The sequence below is a fragment of the Herpailurus yagouaroundi genome, unplaced genomic scaffold (genome assembly GCF_014898765.1).
Source record: "Herpailurus yagouaroundi ecotype Mexico unplaced genomic scaffold, PumYag 142, whole genome shotgun sequence".
Classification (NCBI taxonomy): domain Eukaryota; kingdom Metazoa; phylum Chordata; class Mammalia; order Carnivora; family Felidae; genus Herpailurus; species Herpailurus yagouaroundi.
Window position 1 is genome coordinate 32,024,989 of NW_024412397.1, and position 17,520 is coordinate 32,042,508.

General features: G+C 37.5%; 1 protein-coding gene across 1 annotated transcript in view; it reads right to left on the reverse strand.

Annotated features, from left to right (window-relative positions):
• Positions 1 to 1,117: 1,117 nt before the first annotated feature.
• PIK3C3 (phosphatidylinositol 3-kinase catalytic subunit type 3) overlaps positions 1,118 to 17,520 on the reverse strand; it is a 145,160-nt gene continuing 128,757 nt past the window's right edge. Inside the window, exons 24-25 of the mRNA XM_040478958.1 lie at positions 12,340 to 12,465; positions 1,118 to 1,935 (exon numbers count right to left, since the gene is read on the reverse strand). Coding sequence (XP_040334892.1) covers positions 1,921 to 1,935; positions 12,340 to 12,465 — 141 coding nt within the window. The 3' untranslated portion in view covers positions 1,118 to 1,920. The remainder of the gene's footprint in view (positions 1,936 to 12,339; positions 12,466 to 17,520) is intronic.

Here is a 17,520-nt window from a genome sequence, read left to right on the forward strand (position 1 = left end):
CCCTGCTATCAACATACTACTACCTATGCAAAGTGCAGCAAAGTTCATAAAGATGAGTAAGATGGGAGTTTTTACCTTAAACTTAGCTCAAACTAGTCAACAAAAGAAGGTTCGAGGGTCAAATCTGGCCAAGGCCTCTTGTTACATGTTGTCTATGGCTGCTTTTTTCCCCTAACAGCAGAGTTGAGTTGTTGTAACAAAGATTATATGCTTTCCAAAGCTTAACATAGTTACTACCTTGGCCTTTTACACAAAAAGTTTGCCAAACCTCTGAATTGGGAGATGCAAGTATAACAATAATACCCACCTTTACTAAATGCCAATTAAAAGGCCATAAATAAAGAGTTTTAAGAGTTCAGAAGGTTGGCCACTTTCAACAGGGCCATTTTGAGAAAAGTTTTCAGAGCCAATAGACATAGGACTCAAAGAAAGAGAATGCAGATGGGTTCAACACTTCATAACAACAGAAAGTGATAAAAACATGTGAAGCACAGAAAAAGCAAGAGAAGGATGGAGCTTCCAGCTCATGTGGGCATCAAGTCTCTAAAGATGATTTGCAGAGGCCCTTTCATCTTTTCTGGTTTTCAAGTCAGCACGTATGTTTTACACAAACCAAACTCCATGTGCCTCTAAGGATGTCTCCCAATTACGTGCTTGCTATCCAGCTGGTAACCTCATTCTAAAAGGGCAAGCTCACAGATAATGACGATGTGGTGACAAACAGATATTGTAATTGACTGTACTCTCTGAAACAGTGCCTCAATTTAACCTTCTAATCTTTCTGTCATCTGATATTTAATATTTATTCAAATATTATTTACTCAATGGAAGAATGAGACATTGTTTTTCTTCCAAAACAAAGTCACATGTGACTATGCAACGCATTAATTTGTAGAGATTATTAGTGTGTTACTCTTCTATTTTCAGATGTGCCATTTTCCCAAAGTTCCACGAGGGAAAAGGCTAGATGGATTAGCAGAACTTTTAGTCTTAAAAGACAAACAATTATCAGAAATAATAATCAATAATTATTATTAAATACAAACAATAATCAGGAAAGATATATTAACAAGTCTAGGAGAGCTATTTCAAAAAGCTTTTGAAAAGTAAGTTTACATCAAAAAAGTATTTATTGCAGAAAGACAATTTATGCTTACATGTGTATGTAAAAATATCTTGGGCTCAATACTAACAGCTGTGTCATTGTTATCTTTTGGCCAGTGACTCAGATTGACATATTTGCATGTCTTGATTCATGTACTTACAAGCTAGGAAAACTGTGAACTAACTATAGTTTTCAAAAAAGATATATATTTAAAAATGAGAGAAAATGACTGTCTTATTTGAAGTATATGCAATTGTTGAACTTTTGTAAAAGAATGAGTCACAATATGTAAACCTTTAAGTACTGTAGATTAGGCAAAAACAAACATGAGCAGGGGAGAAAGAGGGGGAAGAGAAGGAGGGAGAAGGGAGAGACACAACAAAAAAGCCTTCTTAAGTGAGACAGTCCAAATTCATAACTGCTGTCTTGGTGTGAAGAGATGATTAAAAAAAAAAGAAAAAAGGAACATTTCAAACGCAGAGACTAAAATGTTTTACTATTTCAACATAAAATTCTTCCAGAACTCTCAAAGTATATACATGATCCTGGAATAAATTTTTCACTTCTTAGCTTATTAACAATGTATACATTTGAAAATAAATATGTACAATATTTCAAAACAAACCCTTCAAGACAATATTTAGACAGGGACATCCAAGGAAATTGAATTCAGGCACCATGTAACATTTACGATATATGGTATCTTGAAGATTAAATGTTCTCTTCCTTGTTACTCTGAAGTCTTCCTTATACAGAGGTTGCTTCTAAAGGAGTTCTCTTAAAGAGCCAAACATTTTGAGGTGCCAAACCCAGTTTCATTTTCTCCAGTACTATGAAAATTAAAAACAGATAAACAAGTAGTAATTAACATCAATGTTCACAAAGAAAGACAACAGAGTCTATAGTTTTTTAAAAAAATGCTTAGTTTTGTCATGACATTTTTAGAGACTGTGAAAACCTGTTGCTTATTCCACTTCATTGAGTGCAACCACTTTATTCCAGTACTGAGCTGGAATCAAATCAAAGAAAGTAGTCCTGAAAGAACAAGGAAGCCCGGTCAAGAGTTGTTTGGGGGCCAACATACAAACAGTGTTTGATTTTAAGATACCAAGTAAAAATAAAAGAAAACAATGCTTTTATCACCTATTTTTGTTACTTTTCTTCACAGTTACCTCAATATGGCTGATAAAGAGATCTGTGACAATGACCCTCTTTTCATTTTCTCTCTACATTAGCATTCATTGAAACTAAGAGGATCTTACTTTTGAGAACTACTAAGCAAAAATAATCTGTAACAGTTAACGGTTGTCATTAACACGTACAGATGCCACCAACCACCACTTTCTCAGCACAAACAACTCTCCCTGTTGGGCGAACATACACTGAGTCATCCATAACTCATGTGCCATCTTATTCAATAAAATAGATGTTGGCCATTATCTCGGAGGAAATAAGAATGCTGTACATGTGAAACAAAATCTTGTTTCCGTGAACTTCACCTCATTATTACTCTGATAAAAAACATGAGGGGGGAAAAAAACTCACTGACAAGTATTTGTGGATGTGGATGTGCGTTCACATATATGTGTAAAAATGTCAAAGATGCTGACTGATTTTGGTCTGATATGATTTAGGGTGGCAATCCTAGTAAGAATATGATAACATTCAGCTTTAATGCTAATAAGAGGAATGTAATTTCTGATTTAAGAAACTGCATAGGGGGCACCTGGGTGGCTCAGTCAGTTGAGTGCCTGACTTTGGCTCAGGTCGTGATCTCGTGGTTTGTGAGTTTGAGCCCCGCGTCAGGCTCTGTGCTGACAGCTCAGAGCCTGGAGCCTGCTTCGGATTCTGTGTCTCCCTCTCTCTCTGCCCCTCCCTCTCTTGTGCACTGTCTCTCAAAAATGAATAAATGTAAAAAAAGTTTTTTAAATAAAAAATAAAATAAAAAGAAGCTGTATAGGGGCACCTAGATGGCTCAGTAGTTTAGGCATCCAACTCTTAATCTCAGCTCAGGTCTTGATCTCAGGGTTTTGAGTTTAAGCCCCATGCTGGGCTCCATGCTGGGCATGGAGCCTAGTTAGGGAAAAAAAGAAAACAAAACGCTGTTTGAATATTTTCAAGAAGATGGTATCAGAGAAAATCAACTTCTCAAATGGTCCTGGGCACTTATATAAAATCACATACATTTATTTGGTGCCTACCATGTGCCAGGAATGCCTCAGGTTGTGTGAGAGTCCCCAAGTTAGTTAAGGAAAAAAAAAAAAAAAAAAAAAAAAAAAAAAACATGAAGACAAAATGCTCATAGAGAGAGTCACCACTCATAAACACACACAAGCATATCCAAAAGTTGGGCAATGGTTGGGGAACTCATTCCTGGCAAAGAGCAAAGAGGTAGTGCTTGTGAGGGTTTGGGGGGAAATACTACGTATGGGAAATTGTCATGGGGGTAAATCATTAGAGTATAATACAAAAAGGACTCTTTTTAAGGCTGGTAGAAAATGATTAAAGCTGAAAATGCAGGTTAGAGCCAAATTATGAAGGGTCCTCACCTGTTAGGAAGTCTAAATATCCTGAAAACGATAAAAAAAAACCACACAAGTGTATATATGTGTTTGTATGTGTGAGAAAAACACTGCTACTGAACAGTCTATAATATATCTCCTAAGTACTTCAAAGTGTCTCTGTGAGAAAAAAGTGAGTAATACTACGTAGCAGAGCCAGTCCCAAAATATTCAAACGCCCTGTACATTTGATGAATTTATAAAAAAACAGTTAAATGTAACCAGAAGGGCAGAAAAACAAGGTTATGACGACTAACCTTCCTAAAAGCAGTTAATGAAACAAACAGACAAATCTCACCGTGGATGATACTCAAGTGTTTAAAAACTTTCCCCGGAGAAGAAATTAAGAATTTAAATTAAATTAAAGGAAATTAAATTTCTACAGATAAAAAGTAAACTGCAGGGCATTTTAGCTGAAAATTCTGGGGCATTCTGGTGACTGTTGGTATTATAGTAATTAACTGATCTTAAGACTTTAAAACATTTGGAATGCAGCAAGCTCCTCTAGTAGGTTTTTAAATGTCACAGGTTTTGATGGCTATTCGTGCCGTGGTGCTGACAGCAGTGCAACAGAGAGCACATGTGGGTCAATAAAATTCAAGCAAGACTGGTTTATGACCAACGTGCAAAATAAACGTTGTCCCACATTTACCATATTTACCTGGGAGTAACTACTCCCAATGGCTCCTTTTTATATCATACTCCATTGGCTGTCTGCACAGCTGACTTTTTCTTTCACTGGGCAGATGAAAGATCAAAGAAAAATTAAAGATCATTTCTTTTTTTATTTACAAGTGTATTTTTTAAAACTCGCTACTCACAAAAAAACCCATTCACCTCCATTAAATTAAAGCTTTAACGTGTATCAAGAAAAACATGATTTAGAAACTACTGTCTATTTCTACAACCACAGGTCTGGGTTTGATTCTGGACTTTTGTCCCCTATTAACCACGAGACCTTGTGTATGTTATTTAACTTCAGCCTCGGTTTTCTCATCGATGAAACGGGCCTGGTGATATACACACTTCACAGGTGTGAGGATTAAACAAGGCAAAGCAGAGAAATCTCTTTACATAATTCCTGGTACATCCAAGTGTTCAATAGGCTGTAATTACTACTATTATTGCTGTTTCTTTGTTGTTAATTTTTATTCCTCCCAGGATAATTCAAACAAATTAGGAATAGATCAGATGGGAGACACAAAATGATATAAAATAGTTTTGTATGATATACTGGCATTATGATACTTATTTAAGCCACTGGTCTGGGAATCATCTGACTCTTTAGAAAATTATTTAATAAAAAAAAAGTTTGTTTCTTGAGAAAAATTTCTCTTTGGCTAAAGAATTTAATACTCTTTGTTTTGTTCAATAAAATATTTTATACTGTTGTCCTTTATTCTAAATGGTAAAATACGGTCCATATAACATAAACTCAGAAATGACGCTCTCTTCTCCTCTCTGCGGGCATCTTCTGCATCTTTGTGCTCTCACGGGAGAGTAGAGGGTAGAGCAGGCACAGTGCAAACATCTACACTGTGGTCAGTGGTAAGGTCAGTACACAAAGGTAAAATAGCAACACAAAAAAACACGATTACTCGAGAAAAGCCCTTCACAAGGAAACACATTGCAGACAGTTATCTCCCACAAAAGTCCAAAACAGGAAGCTTTTCCCTTAATACTGACACAAAACAACTTGTTTCTCTGAGCAGCAGACGGGGCAGATAGATTGCCTGCACTCCGAAGCCGTGTTGTGCAAAACACGAGAATCTTCAATACTGGAATCACATGCAGCACAGTCATGGGAGACACTGGGTCTGAAACATTACCAAAGGAGCTCCTCTCACATTTATTAGAGGACGTATGCTCTTCAGGAAAAACATCAGGTAGAACAACCACATTGTTTTTCTCCTTTCATTTTTCTTTTAATCCCCACAGTATGTATAGTGGAATTCTCTTCAGCTAAAGGCACATAACTTTACCTCAAGTGTTAAGTTCAGGTGCCCCTCTGCTTGGACCTGTGCTTTTCCCCCTTGAACACCACAGGGGCTAAGTAAGGATTCTTGCCAAATGTATAGCAGTAATGTGTTCTCGGTATCTTGGGCTGGAATTTAGGCAAACTTTCTGAACCCGATCTGTTACTGCTTTACTCTCAGTCTGCAAAAAATGCACCTCTAAGTATTAAAATGATTGGAAACCACACCCCACTTTCTAGCCTTCTATCATCAATCGGTAAAGAGAGAGACAGGAGAAAGTAAAAACAGGGAAGAAATGGGTTGTACTGTGAGAGATCACCATCCAAAGGCCTAGTTTTAGTGCAGTAAGTGCCCCAAACTAAGTGACCTCTACCCTTCTGTGCAGCTAAGACTAGAAAGCCTTTTAAAGACCATTTCAGTGGAGACAAGAGTTCTGATGAAGCAATTACAAAGACAATGACCTAAATAAAAGTGTTTTTCAGTGGAAAATTTGTATCACTAATAGGTGGGTGTTGCTAGGCAACATATATTGCAGTGTTTAATCTCTACCCTTCCTAGCAAATGGTATGATGGAAGAAAATAAGGCTTTTCAGCATTGCAACATAATAGTTCTATGTGGCAATTTTGTGGTCTTCTTATAGACTATAATTTCTTTTATGCTGAAAAACTATAGTTTTTGTTAACATGTATCAATTAATTTATCTCCATTTTTAGAAAACTGTCCTACAATCCACAGTGATTAATAGGAATGCACTGAAATTAGCCAAACTCATTTAGCAATGTACATCTTTATAATAAATGCTTTGAGTGACCAGAAGAAACAGATGTTGGTCACCCGGATTTGCATGTGCAAATAATTTATTAGTATCACTACCTAAAAAAGATACATAGTCACTATTTAGAAAATATACTGCATTTAGGAGTGTGAGTTTCAAGAAGAAAATAAACTTCAGTTTAGATATAGCTATGCTTCTGTCATTTGATAATTTCAAAAGACTATGTGAAGTTAAAACTTTACTCAGTGTCTCCTGTAACCCTCAATGCCTAAAAAAATTCCAATGAAATCAAACATCCTTAGTTTATTCTTATTCTGATATTGTTTCAGTTGCACAAGAGTACAGACACAGGTGACAAATATATTTAAGGAAACCTCAGATAGCATGAGCATTTTCAAGTTCATCTCTTAGGATGTAGAAAAGGGGATATTCTGGTAAAGACCTGAATTTAATAAGTTAGGAAACGTTTTATGTGGCTCAGCCTTCTCATTTATAAAAGAAGAGAATGTTAAAACTCACTTTTGTGGTTGTTAAGGATTATATAATATTAAAAAATAGCGAAGCACTATATGAAATACAAAGTTCAAATAAATAAAGTATGGCTATTGTTGTCTCAGACACTGTTACCTGTCATTATAAAGTCGACAGCTGAGAGAGATGGTCTAAAAATTTTTGTCTACATAAATATTCATGTTGCATTAAACCTCCACTTTTACCTGTCTGGGATGATGCTGGTAGTATTAAGTCACTGGAATAATCCAGATATTTGCTCTTATTAATATTCATGCTGCTACAGCCTTAATTTTAGATAATAACACTATTTTGTTATCAAGAATCTATCCTAGCCCAAGAAAGTTTGTAACAACGAAGACCAAGTAAGATCAAATAACTATTTATCCAGGATTTCTAAGAAAATAGAAACCTAAAAGACTTAATACTTCTTTCCAAGAAATATAATCATTCATTAGTTCATATGTATAAAATGATCCTTCCCACATCTAAGAATACATCCATTTCTATTACCAATTTATCACCCATATTCATATTTTCTCTGTGAACATTAAAGGTATGTGTATCAACTCTTAGTTCTCAACAACCGTCATAATTTAACCATCAGTGCTGGGGGTTTCATTTACTTTTAGTTTTTGTAGTAGTCAGTATAAGCTTTATATATGGAAAGCAAGTGACCTTTGTACATCTCTGATTATAGATTAAATTTATATTAGTTTTTACCTCAATACCAATCACTTTACTGATGTGGAAACTGAGGCCCAGAGACATTGGTAAATGAAGGTGCCTCTATTACTACCTCCCCCAGATAATATGTGGTCCCTTTTTTTTAATCTAGCTTTCTGTCTCCTCTATTTTTAACACAGAATATTAAGAGAAAGAGTCTTTCTATTCTTAGATGGAGTGAGCAATGCAAAAACAGGCATCTTATGTAATTGACAACACAATTTCAAAACTATAGTAAAGTATGCCACAAGTTCATTTACAGAACTTGAAGGCTCAAACTTTAACCTGGATTGTATCAAATAAGTGGTAGTTAAGCCTTCAAAGATGTAACACTTAATCCTTCTCCTCCCAAGAGAACACTCTATCTCTTGCTCCTGAGAACAGGGGCTGGCCTTGAGACTTGCTCTAAGAGGCCTGCTGCTTCTGTTCTCACGTTCCTGTGGAGCAGCCAGTCACCATGCAGTAGAACAGCAGCCCCGGCTAGAGTCCTGAGTGGTGACAGAAGTGGAGAGGCCGTCTGGAAGAGCACCAAAGAGATGTGTGAAACCTTCTGGGCCCTTCAGACAAATCCAATCATGGGCTGAAAGCAGCTGAATAGTGAACCCACCTGACGTAACAGGAAACAAAAGAACCAAGTGGTTGGGCTCTGGCTGAAATCTTGACTAGAGAATTATAAGAAGTTTTTTAAGTTTTTTAAGCTAGGAAGTTCAGGTTTGTTACATAGCTACAGATAATCTGAAATGAGGTGTTAGGCAGCTGCATTAATTTCAAGTGTGGAATTTTAGCTCCATTATATATGGTAAATAAATGTCCAGGAAAATAAGGGAGAAAAATGAGAAGCTTCAAGTATACAAGAAAGAAAACCCATGAAGGAGAGAAATTTGTACAGTTGTCAATAAGGACAGAGCAAAATAAAATATAAATAACCAACTCTAAAGGAAATGCAAAGACACAGAAGTTAAAAGTTTCTAACCTCAAACATGTTACAACTATTTGAGTATTAAAAAAGAAAAACAAAAGGTGTACATAGAAAAAGGCAGAGAGAGATGGGCGACTGAGTGGCTCAGTCGGTTAAGTGTCTGACTTTGGCTCAGGTCATGATCTCACAGTTCATGAGTTCAAGCCTGGCATCCAGCTCTGTGCTGACAGCTCAGAGCCTGGAGACTGCTTTGGATTCTGTATCTTCCTCTCTCTGCCCCTCCCCCATTGTGCTCCATGTCTTTCTCTGTCTTAAAAAAAAAAATAAAAAGAGGGGCGCCTGGGTGGCTCAGTCATGTAAGCATCCAACTTCAGCTCAGGTCATGATCTAATGGTCTGTGAGTTCGAGGCCGGCATCAGGCTCTGTGCTGACAGCTCAGAGCCTGGAAACTGCTTTGGATTCTGTGTCACCCCCTCTCTGTCACTACCCCTCCCCCACTCACACTCTGTCTCGGTCTCTCAAAAATGAATAAACATTAAAAAAAATTTTATAAATAACTTAAAAAATAAAGGGAAAGAAAAAGGGAGAGAAAATAACAGGATTGCGTGGGCTATGCCACAGAAAATTTCATTAACACATAACATAAATAGTGGTGAGCAAAATGTTGACAAGAGAACTGGCTTCAAAATACTAGATATGGAAGTCAGAAGATCTGGGTTCAAGTTTTGGTTCTGTCCCTTCTTTGTTAGCCACATGAAGATGGCTAAGTCATTAAACCGTTCTGGACTTCTATTCTACTGCTTCTATTGCTCTAAAACACTCTGCTGTATTATGTGTGGACTCAGATTCACCATTAGCTAGACAAATCACTTACATACCATCTGAATCACAGTTTATTCTCTTGAGAATTGACTGGATAGGATTAATAACCTAGGACGCAGAACTTGATTTGGTCCTTATAATAAAATATGACCTGAATTGGTGTTCTGGGAGAAGAAACTTTTTGTTAAGCCAGGAAAAGAGTATAGGCTAACATCTACAGGAAGACACCCCTTTAAGTTCATTGGATATTTTTTAAGTGGATAAGCCATTGTACTAATAGGTGAGTAATAGATATAGCCCTGACTTCAAGAAGTTTGCATTTTAGGAGTTATAAGACAAGAATCCAAATATCTATAATAGAGGGGCGCCTGGGTGGTAAGTCAGTTAAGCGGCCAACTTTGGCTCAGGTCATGATCTCGTGGTCTGTGAGTTCGAGTCCCGCATTGGGCTCTGTACTGACAGCTCAGAGCCTGGAGCCTGTTTCAGATTCTGTGTCTCCCTCTCTCTGACCCTCCCCCATTCATGCTCTGTCTCTCTCTGTCTCAAAAATAAATAAACGTTAACAAATATCTATTAACAGAAAGCAAATATAAGTGCAACTCAATAAGTTAAAAGTATTATAAATATCCAGAGGAAGATCAATCAAAGTGGCATTAAGAATACATCTTGGTGGATAGACTGGATTTGGTAAGCATAAGTTTACCAAAGATTCATTATAAGAAAAGATGGATGTTCTGGTGCTGACGAAATGGCAGCTGCAAAGTAATCACAGAGACAGAAGAGATCAAAATATTCAGAGACAGTATTAGGGAAACAGCTTGGAAAGTAGCTTGGAATACAATCCTGGAAGGCCTTGAACTTCCAGAGACCGGTCTTCACTGTTAGGCAACGGGGAAACACTGCACATTGACATTAACAAGGGGGGGCGAGAGGACAAAGTAAAACATTATATTGTGAAAATATACCTGATATTTAGAATAAAAAATGCTTACAGAAAAAAAAAAAGGCTAAAACAGAGAGAAGAGTTATAAAGCATTTTAGTTATCCAAGGTATCGTAAAGAGCAAAAACTGGATTAAAATGTTAGGAGTCCAAAAATGATAGAAAATGGTAATTAAAGAAATAGTTAAACTGGCAAGGCTTGGTGGTACAATGGTACCGGGTGAGGGAGAAGTCAAGCAGACAGGCTTTGAGCTTGGGTGATTAGTAAAATTACCAACAGAATATGCAAAGTGAGGAAGGGGTGCACAAGGAGAAGAGTGTGAGGGTAGGGGACAGAGGGAAAGAGGTCTTATTTTTCTGTTTGGTCACCATTTTCATAATCATCCTCATTATGAAATTCATTATGTGATGGCTACTAAGAAGAATTTCATAGAAAAGGGTAAGCGAGCGGATCCTATAGGATCAAACCCACACTCGTAAGGGCTTACTTTTTCTGCGTAAATATTTAGTTGGGGTAATCAGAATGCGATGAGTACAAGTAGTGTAGATAGAAGTATATTGGTGAGCAGGGTAATTATTATGTTTATTATTCCTTTTCGGGCTATACCGAAACTGGTTGATTGGAAGTCAACTGTACTTTTTAATACTAAAGGAATAAGATCCTCATCAATAAATAGAAACGTATAAGAATAGTCAAACTACGTCTACGAAATGTCAATATCAAGCAGCGGCTTCGAACCCGAAGTGGTGGTTTGATGTAAAATGGTATTTTAGTTGGCGCAAGAAGCATACAATTAGAAAAGTGGAGCCAATAATTACATGTAGTCCGTGGAATCCTGTAGCTATGAAGAAAGTGGACCCATAAACTCCATCTGAGATTGTGAATGATGTTTCGTAATACTCGGAGGCTTGAAGGAGTGTAAAGTAAACTCCTAGGGAGATTGTAATAAATAGTGCTTGGAGTATATGTTTTTGGTTTCCTTCTATTAGGCTATGGTGAGCTCAGGTGATTGATACTCCAGAGGCTAAAAGTACAGAAGTATTGAGTAGTGGGACTTCTAAGGGGTTTAGGGGAATAATGCCTGTTGGTGGTCAGCATCCCCCTAGTTCGGGGGTTGGGGCTAGACTTGAGTGGTAAAAGGCCCAGAAAAAGCCTGCAAAAAAGAATACTTCTGAGACAATAAAGAGGATTATTCCATATCGGAGGCCTTTCTGAACGATGGGTGTATGGTGGCCTTGGAATGTACTTTCTCGAATAATATCTCGTCATCACTGGTATATTGTTAATAGATTGGTAGTTATTCCAAGGGTTAACAATAGTGTTGAGTTGTAGTGAAATCATATAGCTAGGCCTGAGGTTATCAAGAGAGCTGAAAGGGCCCCTGTAAGTGGCCATGGGCTGGGGTTGACTATGTGATATGCATGGGTTTGGTGGGTCATTAGGTATTATCATGTAAATACAGGCTTACTAGTAGGGTGAAGACGTAAGCCAGGCTTTAAACCTGAGGTTTAGCATCACAGGCTAGTGTGAAAAGGTCTCCCTCCCTCAGACATTTGTATGCAAGCTTCTGCTAACAGTAAGGCTACAGACAGACCTTTTCCATACATGATGCGCACTGCTTCACTCAGCTTCAAAACTCCTTTCCCAGCACTTCACCATTTGTGAAAACCCAAATTGTGCTCAAGTCTCACTTGCCAAGGCCACCGTTAGACCCATGATCATTCTCAAGGAAGGTTTACAATCACCACTGACGCCAAAGGACAAATACACCAATGCTAATACTCCACAATTTAGCTGACGACTAAGAAAATTTCAGTGGGCTGTTTTAGAATTGATAATGTACGCAGCATGTTCACAGTGGCTGGCTGCTGAGATGGCAAAAACGACTTGACAAAGAAAATAAGGAAAAGGCATCATTAGCAGGAGAAAAGTATGGCTCTCTGAGGACTCTGGGGTAGAACACGGGGAGGCAGAGATAAAGTCCACTGCACTGAGAACTTACCTGGGCAAACTTGTGAATCTGTTCTACCACTGCAGCAAAAAGAGCATGGACACTTTCATCAATCAGACTCTGCATGTAATGCACGGCCTCTTCATCAGACAGGTCTAGTCGGAATTTATCCTGAACCTATAAGATCATAGTATGTTAGTCTTGAGGGGGGGGGGGGGGGGCCCAAAACATACTTTGAAGAGACAGAACCAAATGGATACAGACGTTATTACAATATATTATGACTGATTTCTGTGACAAAGAAGTGTTTTATAACTTACAAGAAGTTCTGAAGTTATTATTCTTTTGAGTGTCAAAGTTTACTGTTTTTGCTATATGCTGTAAATCACCCTATTCTTGTTGGTTGTTACCTAGGAATAAACCTAACCAAAGATGTAAAAGATTTGTATGCTGAAAAGTATAGAAAGCTTATAAAGGAAATTGAAGAAGATACAAAGAAGTGCAACAACATTCCATGCTCATGGGTTGGAAGGATAAATATTGTTAAAATGTCAATATTACCCAAAGCAATCTACACATTCAACGCAATCCCAATCAAAATTGCACTGGCATTCTTCTCAAAGTCAGAACAACCCTAAAATTTGTATGGAAACACAAATGACCCCAAATTGCCAAACTAATATTGAAGAAGAAAACCAACATGGGAGGCATCACAATCCCAGACTTTAGCCTCTACTACAAAGCTGTAATCATCAAGATAGTATGGTATTCGCACAAAAACAGACACATAGACCAATGGAATAGAATAGAGAAACCACAAATATACGGACAACTAATCTTTGACAAAGCAGAAAAGAGTATCCAATGGAAAAAGACAGTCTCTTTATTTTATTTATTTATTTATTTTTTTTTTAATGTTTATTCATTTTTGAGAGACAGAGAGAGACAGAGCATGAGCGGGGAAGGGGCAGAGAGAGAGGGAGACGCAGCATCCGAGGCAGGCTCCAGGCTCTGAGCTGTCAGCACAGAGCACGATGCAGGGCTTGAACTCACGAACTGTGAGATCATGACCTGAGGCGAAGTCGGGCGCTCAACCGAGTGAGCCACCCAGGCGCCCCAAAGACAGTCTCTTTAACAAATGGTGCTGGGAGAACTGGACAGCAACATGCAGGAGAATGAAACTAGACCACTTTCTTACACCATACACAAGAACAAACTCAAAATGGATGAAAGACCTGAATGTGAAACAGGAAACCATCAAAACCCTAGGAGAAAGCAGGCTGCAACCTCTTTGACCTCAGCCGCAGGGATTTCTTACTTGTTACATCTCCAAAGGCAAAGGAATTAAAAGCAAAAATGAACTATTGGGACCTCATGAAGATAAAAAGCTTCTGCACTGCAAAGGAAACAATCAACACAACTAAAAGGTAACCGACATAATGAGAAAAGATATTTGCAAATGACATATCTGATAAAAGGCTAGTGTCCAAAATCTATAAAGAACTTATCAAGCTCAACACCCAAAAAGCAAATAACCCAGATAAAAAATGGGTAGAAGGCATGAATAGACACTTTTCCAAAGAAGACATCCAGATGGCCAACAGACACATGAAACGATGCTCAATGTCACTCATAATCAGGGAAATACAAATGAAAGCCACACTTGAGATACCACCTCACACCAGTCAGAGTGGCTAAAATGAACAAATCAGGAGACTGTAGATGCTGGCGAGGATGTGGAGAAATGGGAACCCTCTTGCACTGTCGGTGGGAATGCAAACTGGTGCAGCTGCTCTGAATGCAACCTCAGTGTGGAGGTTCCTCAAAAAATTAAAAATAGAACTACCCTATGACCCAGCAATAGCAATACTAGGAATTTACCCAAGGAATACAGGAGTGCTGATGCATAGGGACACAGGTACCCCAATGTTTACAGCAGTGCTTTCAACAATAGCCAAATTATGGAAAAAGCGTAAATGTCCATCAACTGATGAATAGATAAAGATGTGGTTTATATACACAATAGAATACTACTTGGCAATGAGAAAGAATTAAATCCTGCCATTTGCAGCAACATGGATGGAACGGGAGAGTATTATGCTAAGTAAAATAAGTCAGTGTATCTTGAGAAACTTAACAGAAGACCATGGGGGAAGGGAAGGGGGGAACCAAGTTACAAACAGAGAGGGAGGAAAGCAAACCACACGGGACTCTTAAATACAGAGAGCAAACTGAGGGTTGATGGGGGGTGGGGAAGAGGAGAAAGTAGGTGATGGGCATTGAGGAGGGCACTTGTTGGGATAAGCACTGGGTGTTGTATGGAAGCCAATTTAACAATAAATTATATTTTTAAAAAAAGAAAAACTAAATAGTAAACATGATTCTTAGGCCCTGCAAATTAAAAATAAAAAAACTGTTCTTTTAACTCAAAAGGGTCCTTTATTTTTTCACATTTTGAAGCTAGAACTACTGTGTAAGATTAAAAATGTGACATATTTATTAATAAATAATCTCTTTCACTTTATCCCTGTTGTTCATTATTAAATGGATATACCAAGGTGAGATGATAATAATATTCTCCCCCACTGTTTCACTGCCTATAGTAGAATAGAAACTATGTTAGTCACCGGCAAAATCAACTGAAGTAGATCTTCCAAAAATGTCTCCCTTCCTATAGCAATTCCTTATACCTCTGCAAAGAACTACTTCAGTTGGTCTGTAATTTCCAGTGACAGAAATTTCTTTGTTTCATATTTATAGTTCCAGTTGATTCCCAATAACAAGAAGCACTAGAAAAATTAGTAGAAACATATAAGAATGGTTCCTAAAAAATAAAAGTCAATGTTATTGATGACCACTTTGTGTAAAACACTTCACATCAAGATTTCGCCTGACTCTGAGATAGCAGTGAAGTAGAATAATATTTCCATCTAGAAGATGCAGAAACTGAGGCACAGAGAATTTATGAAGCCAACCCAAAGACCCTTAACTGATGGCAGGGGTCTCACACTTCCAGACAATCTCATGCCACTGCACGAGATTATACTCTACTCCTTTCTCCTCTTATAAGTGGAGATAATGCTTAAAAGCATTATACTCTACTCCTTTCTCCTCTTATAAGTTATCCATATATACCTTGGAAAAAGCAGGCAAGGAGAAAATGATGTTTCCAAGCAGATAAAAAATGGTCGTATTTAGTATTTACTGTTAAGTATAGAATTTAACTACAAGAAAAACGAAGAAGGACACAGTACAACAACCATGGCCGTGGAACGGTGCTCATCTCTTTGCTAGATCGGAGGTATACCAAATGACCCAACAGCTCTGCAGCTTCAGGCTGGGAAGTACAAGAGAGGTGGGCATAAAGAGTGAAGGACGATTCGGCGGAGGGACATCTAAAGGTCTGGGTTTTTTTTTTTTTTTTTTTTACGTTTATTTTTGAGAGAGACAGGGCATGAGCAGGGTAGGGGCAGAGAGCGAGGGGGAGACACGGAATCCGAAGAAGGCTCCAGGCTCTGTGTTGTCAGCACAAAGCCCGACTCGGGGCTCAAACTTGTATGACCTGAGCTGAAGTATGGCTCGTATGACTCACATGACCTGAGCTGAAGTAGGATGCTCAACTGACTGAGCCACCCAGGTGCCTCTGAAAGTCTATCCTGAATGAACTAGCTCTCCTATTTCTGAATCCCAATTAATGGCATATCTCTTCTTTGAGTTTAATCCTTTATTTTCCTTGACTTAGAAAGGTGTCTGACAGGTCTGGAACTATTTTTAAAAGCATCAAAAAACTACAGATCAGAAGAATCAGAACTTCAGCCAATTGATCAAAACTTAAATGCTTGTATATGCGCTTGCAACACAAACAGAATATATATATTTGGCATAAAAAGATGTTGTTTACCAAATATGAAAAAATGATCTTTTATAACAATGAAGTTAAGGTTAACTGCATATAAATGGTTGATTTGGTATCACATATACTGACCGGCCTACTTGGTATTGTCCCCTAGGTCCTTAAGATTCTAATCATTTTCTTCAAGCTATATTCTCTTTGCTCTTCAGATTGTATACGTAAGCTCTATTTATATGTGTGCATGCACACAAACATGCACAAACACAGTCTCTAACATTCCAATTAGTACTAAATATTGAGTTTGTCTTCAATGACCTTTTGATGTACACTCTTCTTGCATCCACACTCTCAGGGGTGTAGAGCTATTCCCCACACAACACACATTTCTAGACTAAACTATATTGTCTTTGGGGGCGACTGGGTGGCTCAGCTGGTTAAGCGTCCAGCTTCAGCTCAGGTCATGATCTCATGGTTCATGGGTTCAAGGCCTGTGTGGGGCTCTGTGCTGCCAGCTCAGAGCCTGAAGCCTGCTTCAGATTCTGTCTCCCTCTCTCTCTTCCCCTTCTCCACTCATACTCTGTATACTCTTTCTTTTAAAAAATAAACATTAAGAAAATAAATTTAAACTATTTTGTCTTTCATAAGGAGCACAGAGATATCATTTATACTTAATCTTTACCCTTTGTCTCTGAAAGCTCAAAACACACCATTGCGAAACTAATTTAGCATTCGTTAATAAATACTTTTGCTTAAAACAATTTAGTGTTTAGCACCTCTGAAATAAGAGTAACTTTCATTAAAATAATAAAAGCAGACACTTCCTATTAAAATTTTTTATTTAAATTATTAGAATAAAAAAATTTTCCTTGTAATAATTATTCAATCACAAAAGTGATTACAACAAAGGAACACTTTTCATTCATCAAGGTGAAAGAAAGAGTTTTAATCTAAACAGTATTTCCTTGCTGAGTTCATTTGATTATCTGAACTGCATTAGAATAATAAAAAAAATCCCTTAATTGAATAAAAACCAGAATTTAAAATAAAGAGTAATTAAAAAGAAAAATGATAAAAACTGAAACCCCCCATCCAACTACTGCTAAAAGAGAATCAATGCTATAATTGTTTGTAATAGGACACAAGACTGCTAAAGAAAAATGACACCTACATTACCAAAACTCCCTAAGAGTGGATATCATGGCTTATATGCTTTAATAAACATAACTTGTAAGCACCAAGGAAATTTAATTTTACAGGTCATTCGAAACAGATCTTCAATTTGTAGATTTTCAATTATACATACACATATTCATTATAAATATGTGTATACATACAAATATGTATACATACAAATATATATGTATATAATTTTTTTTTGT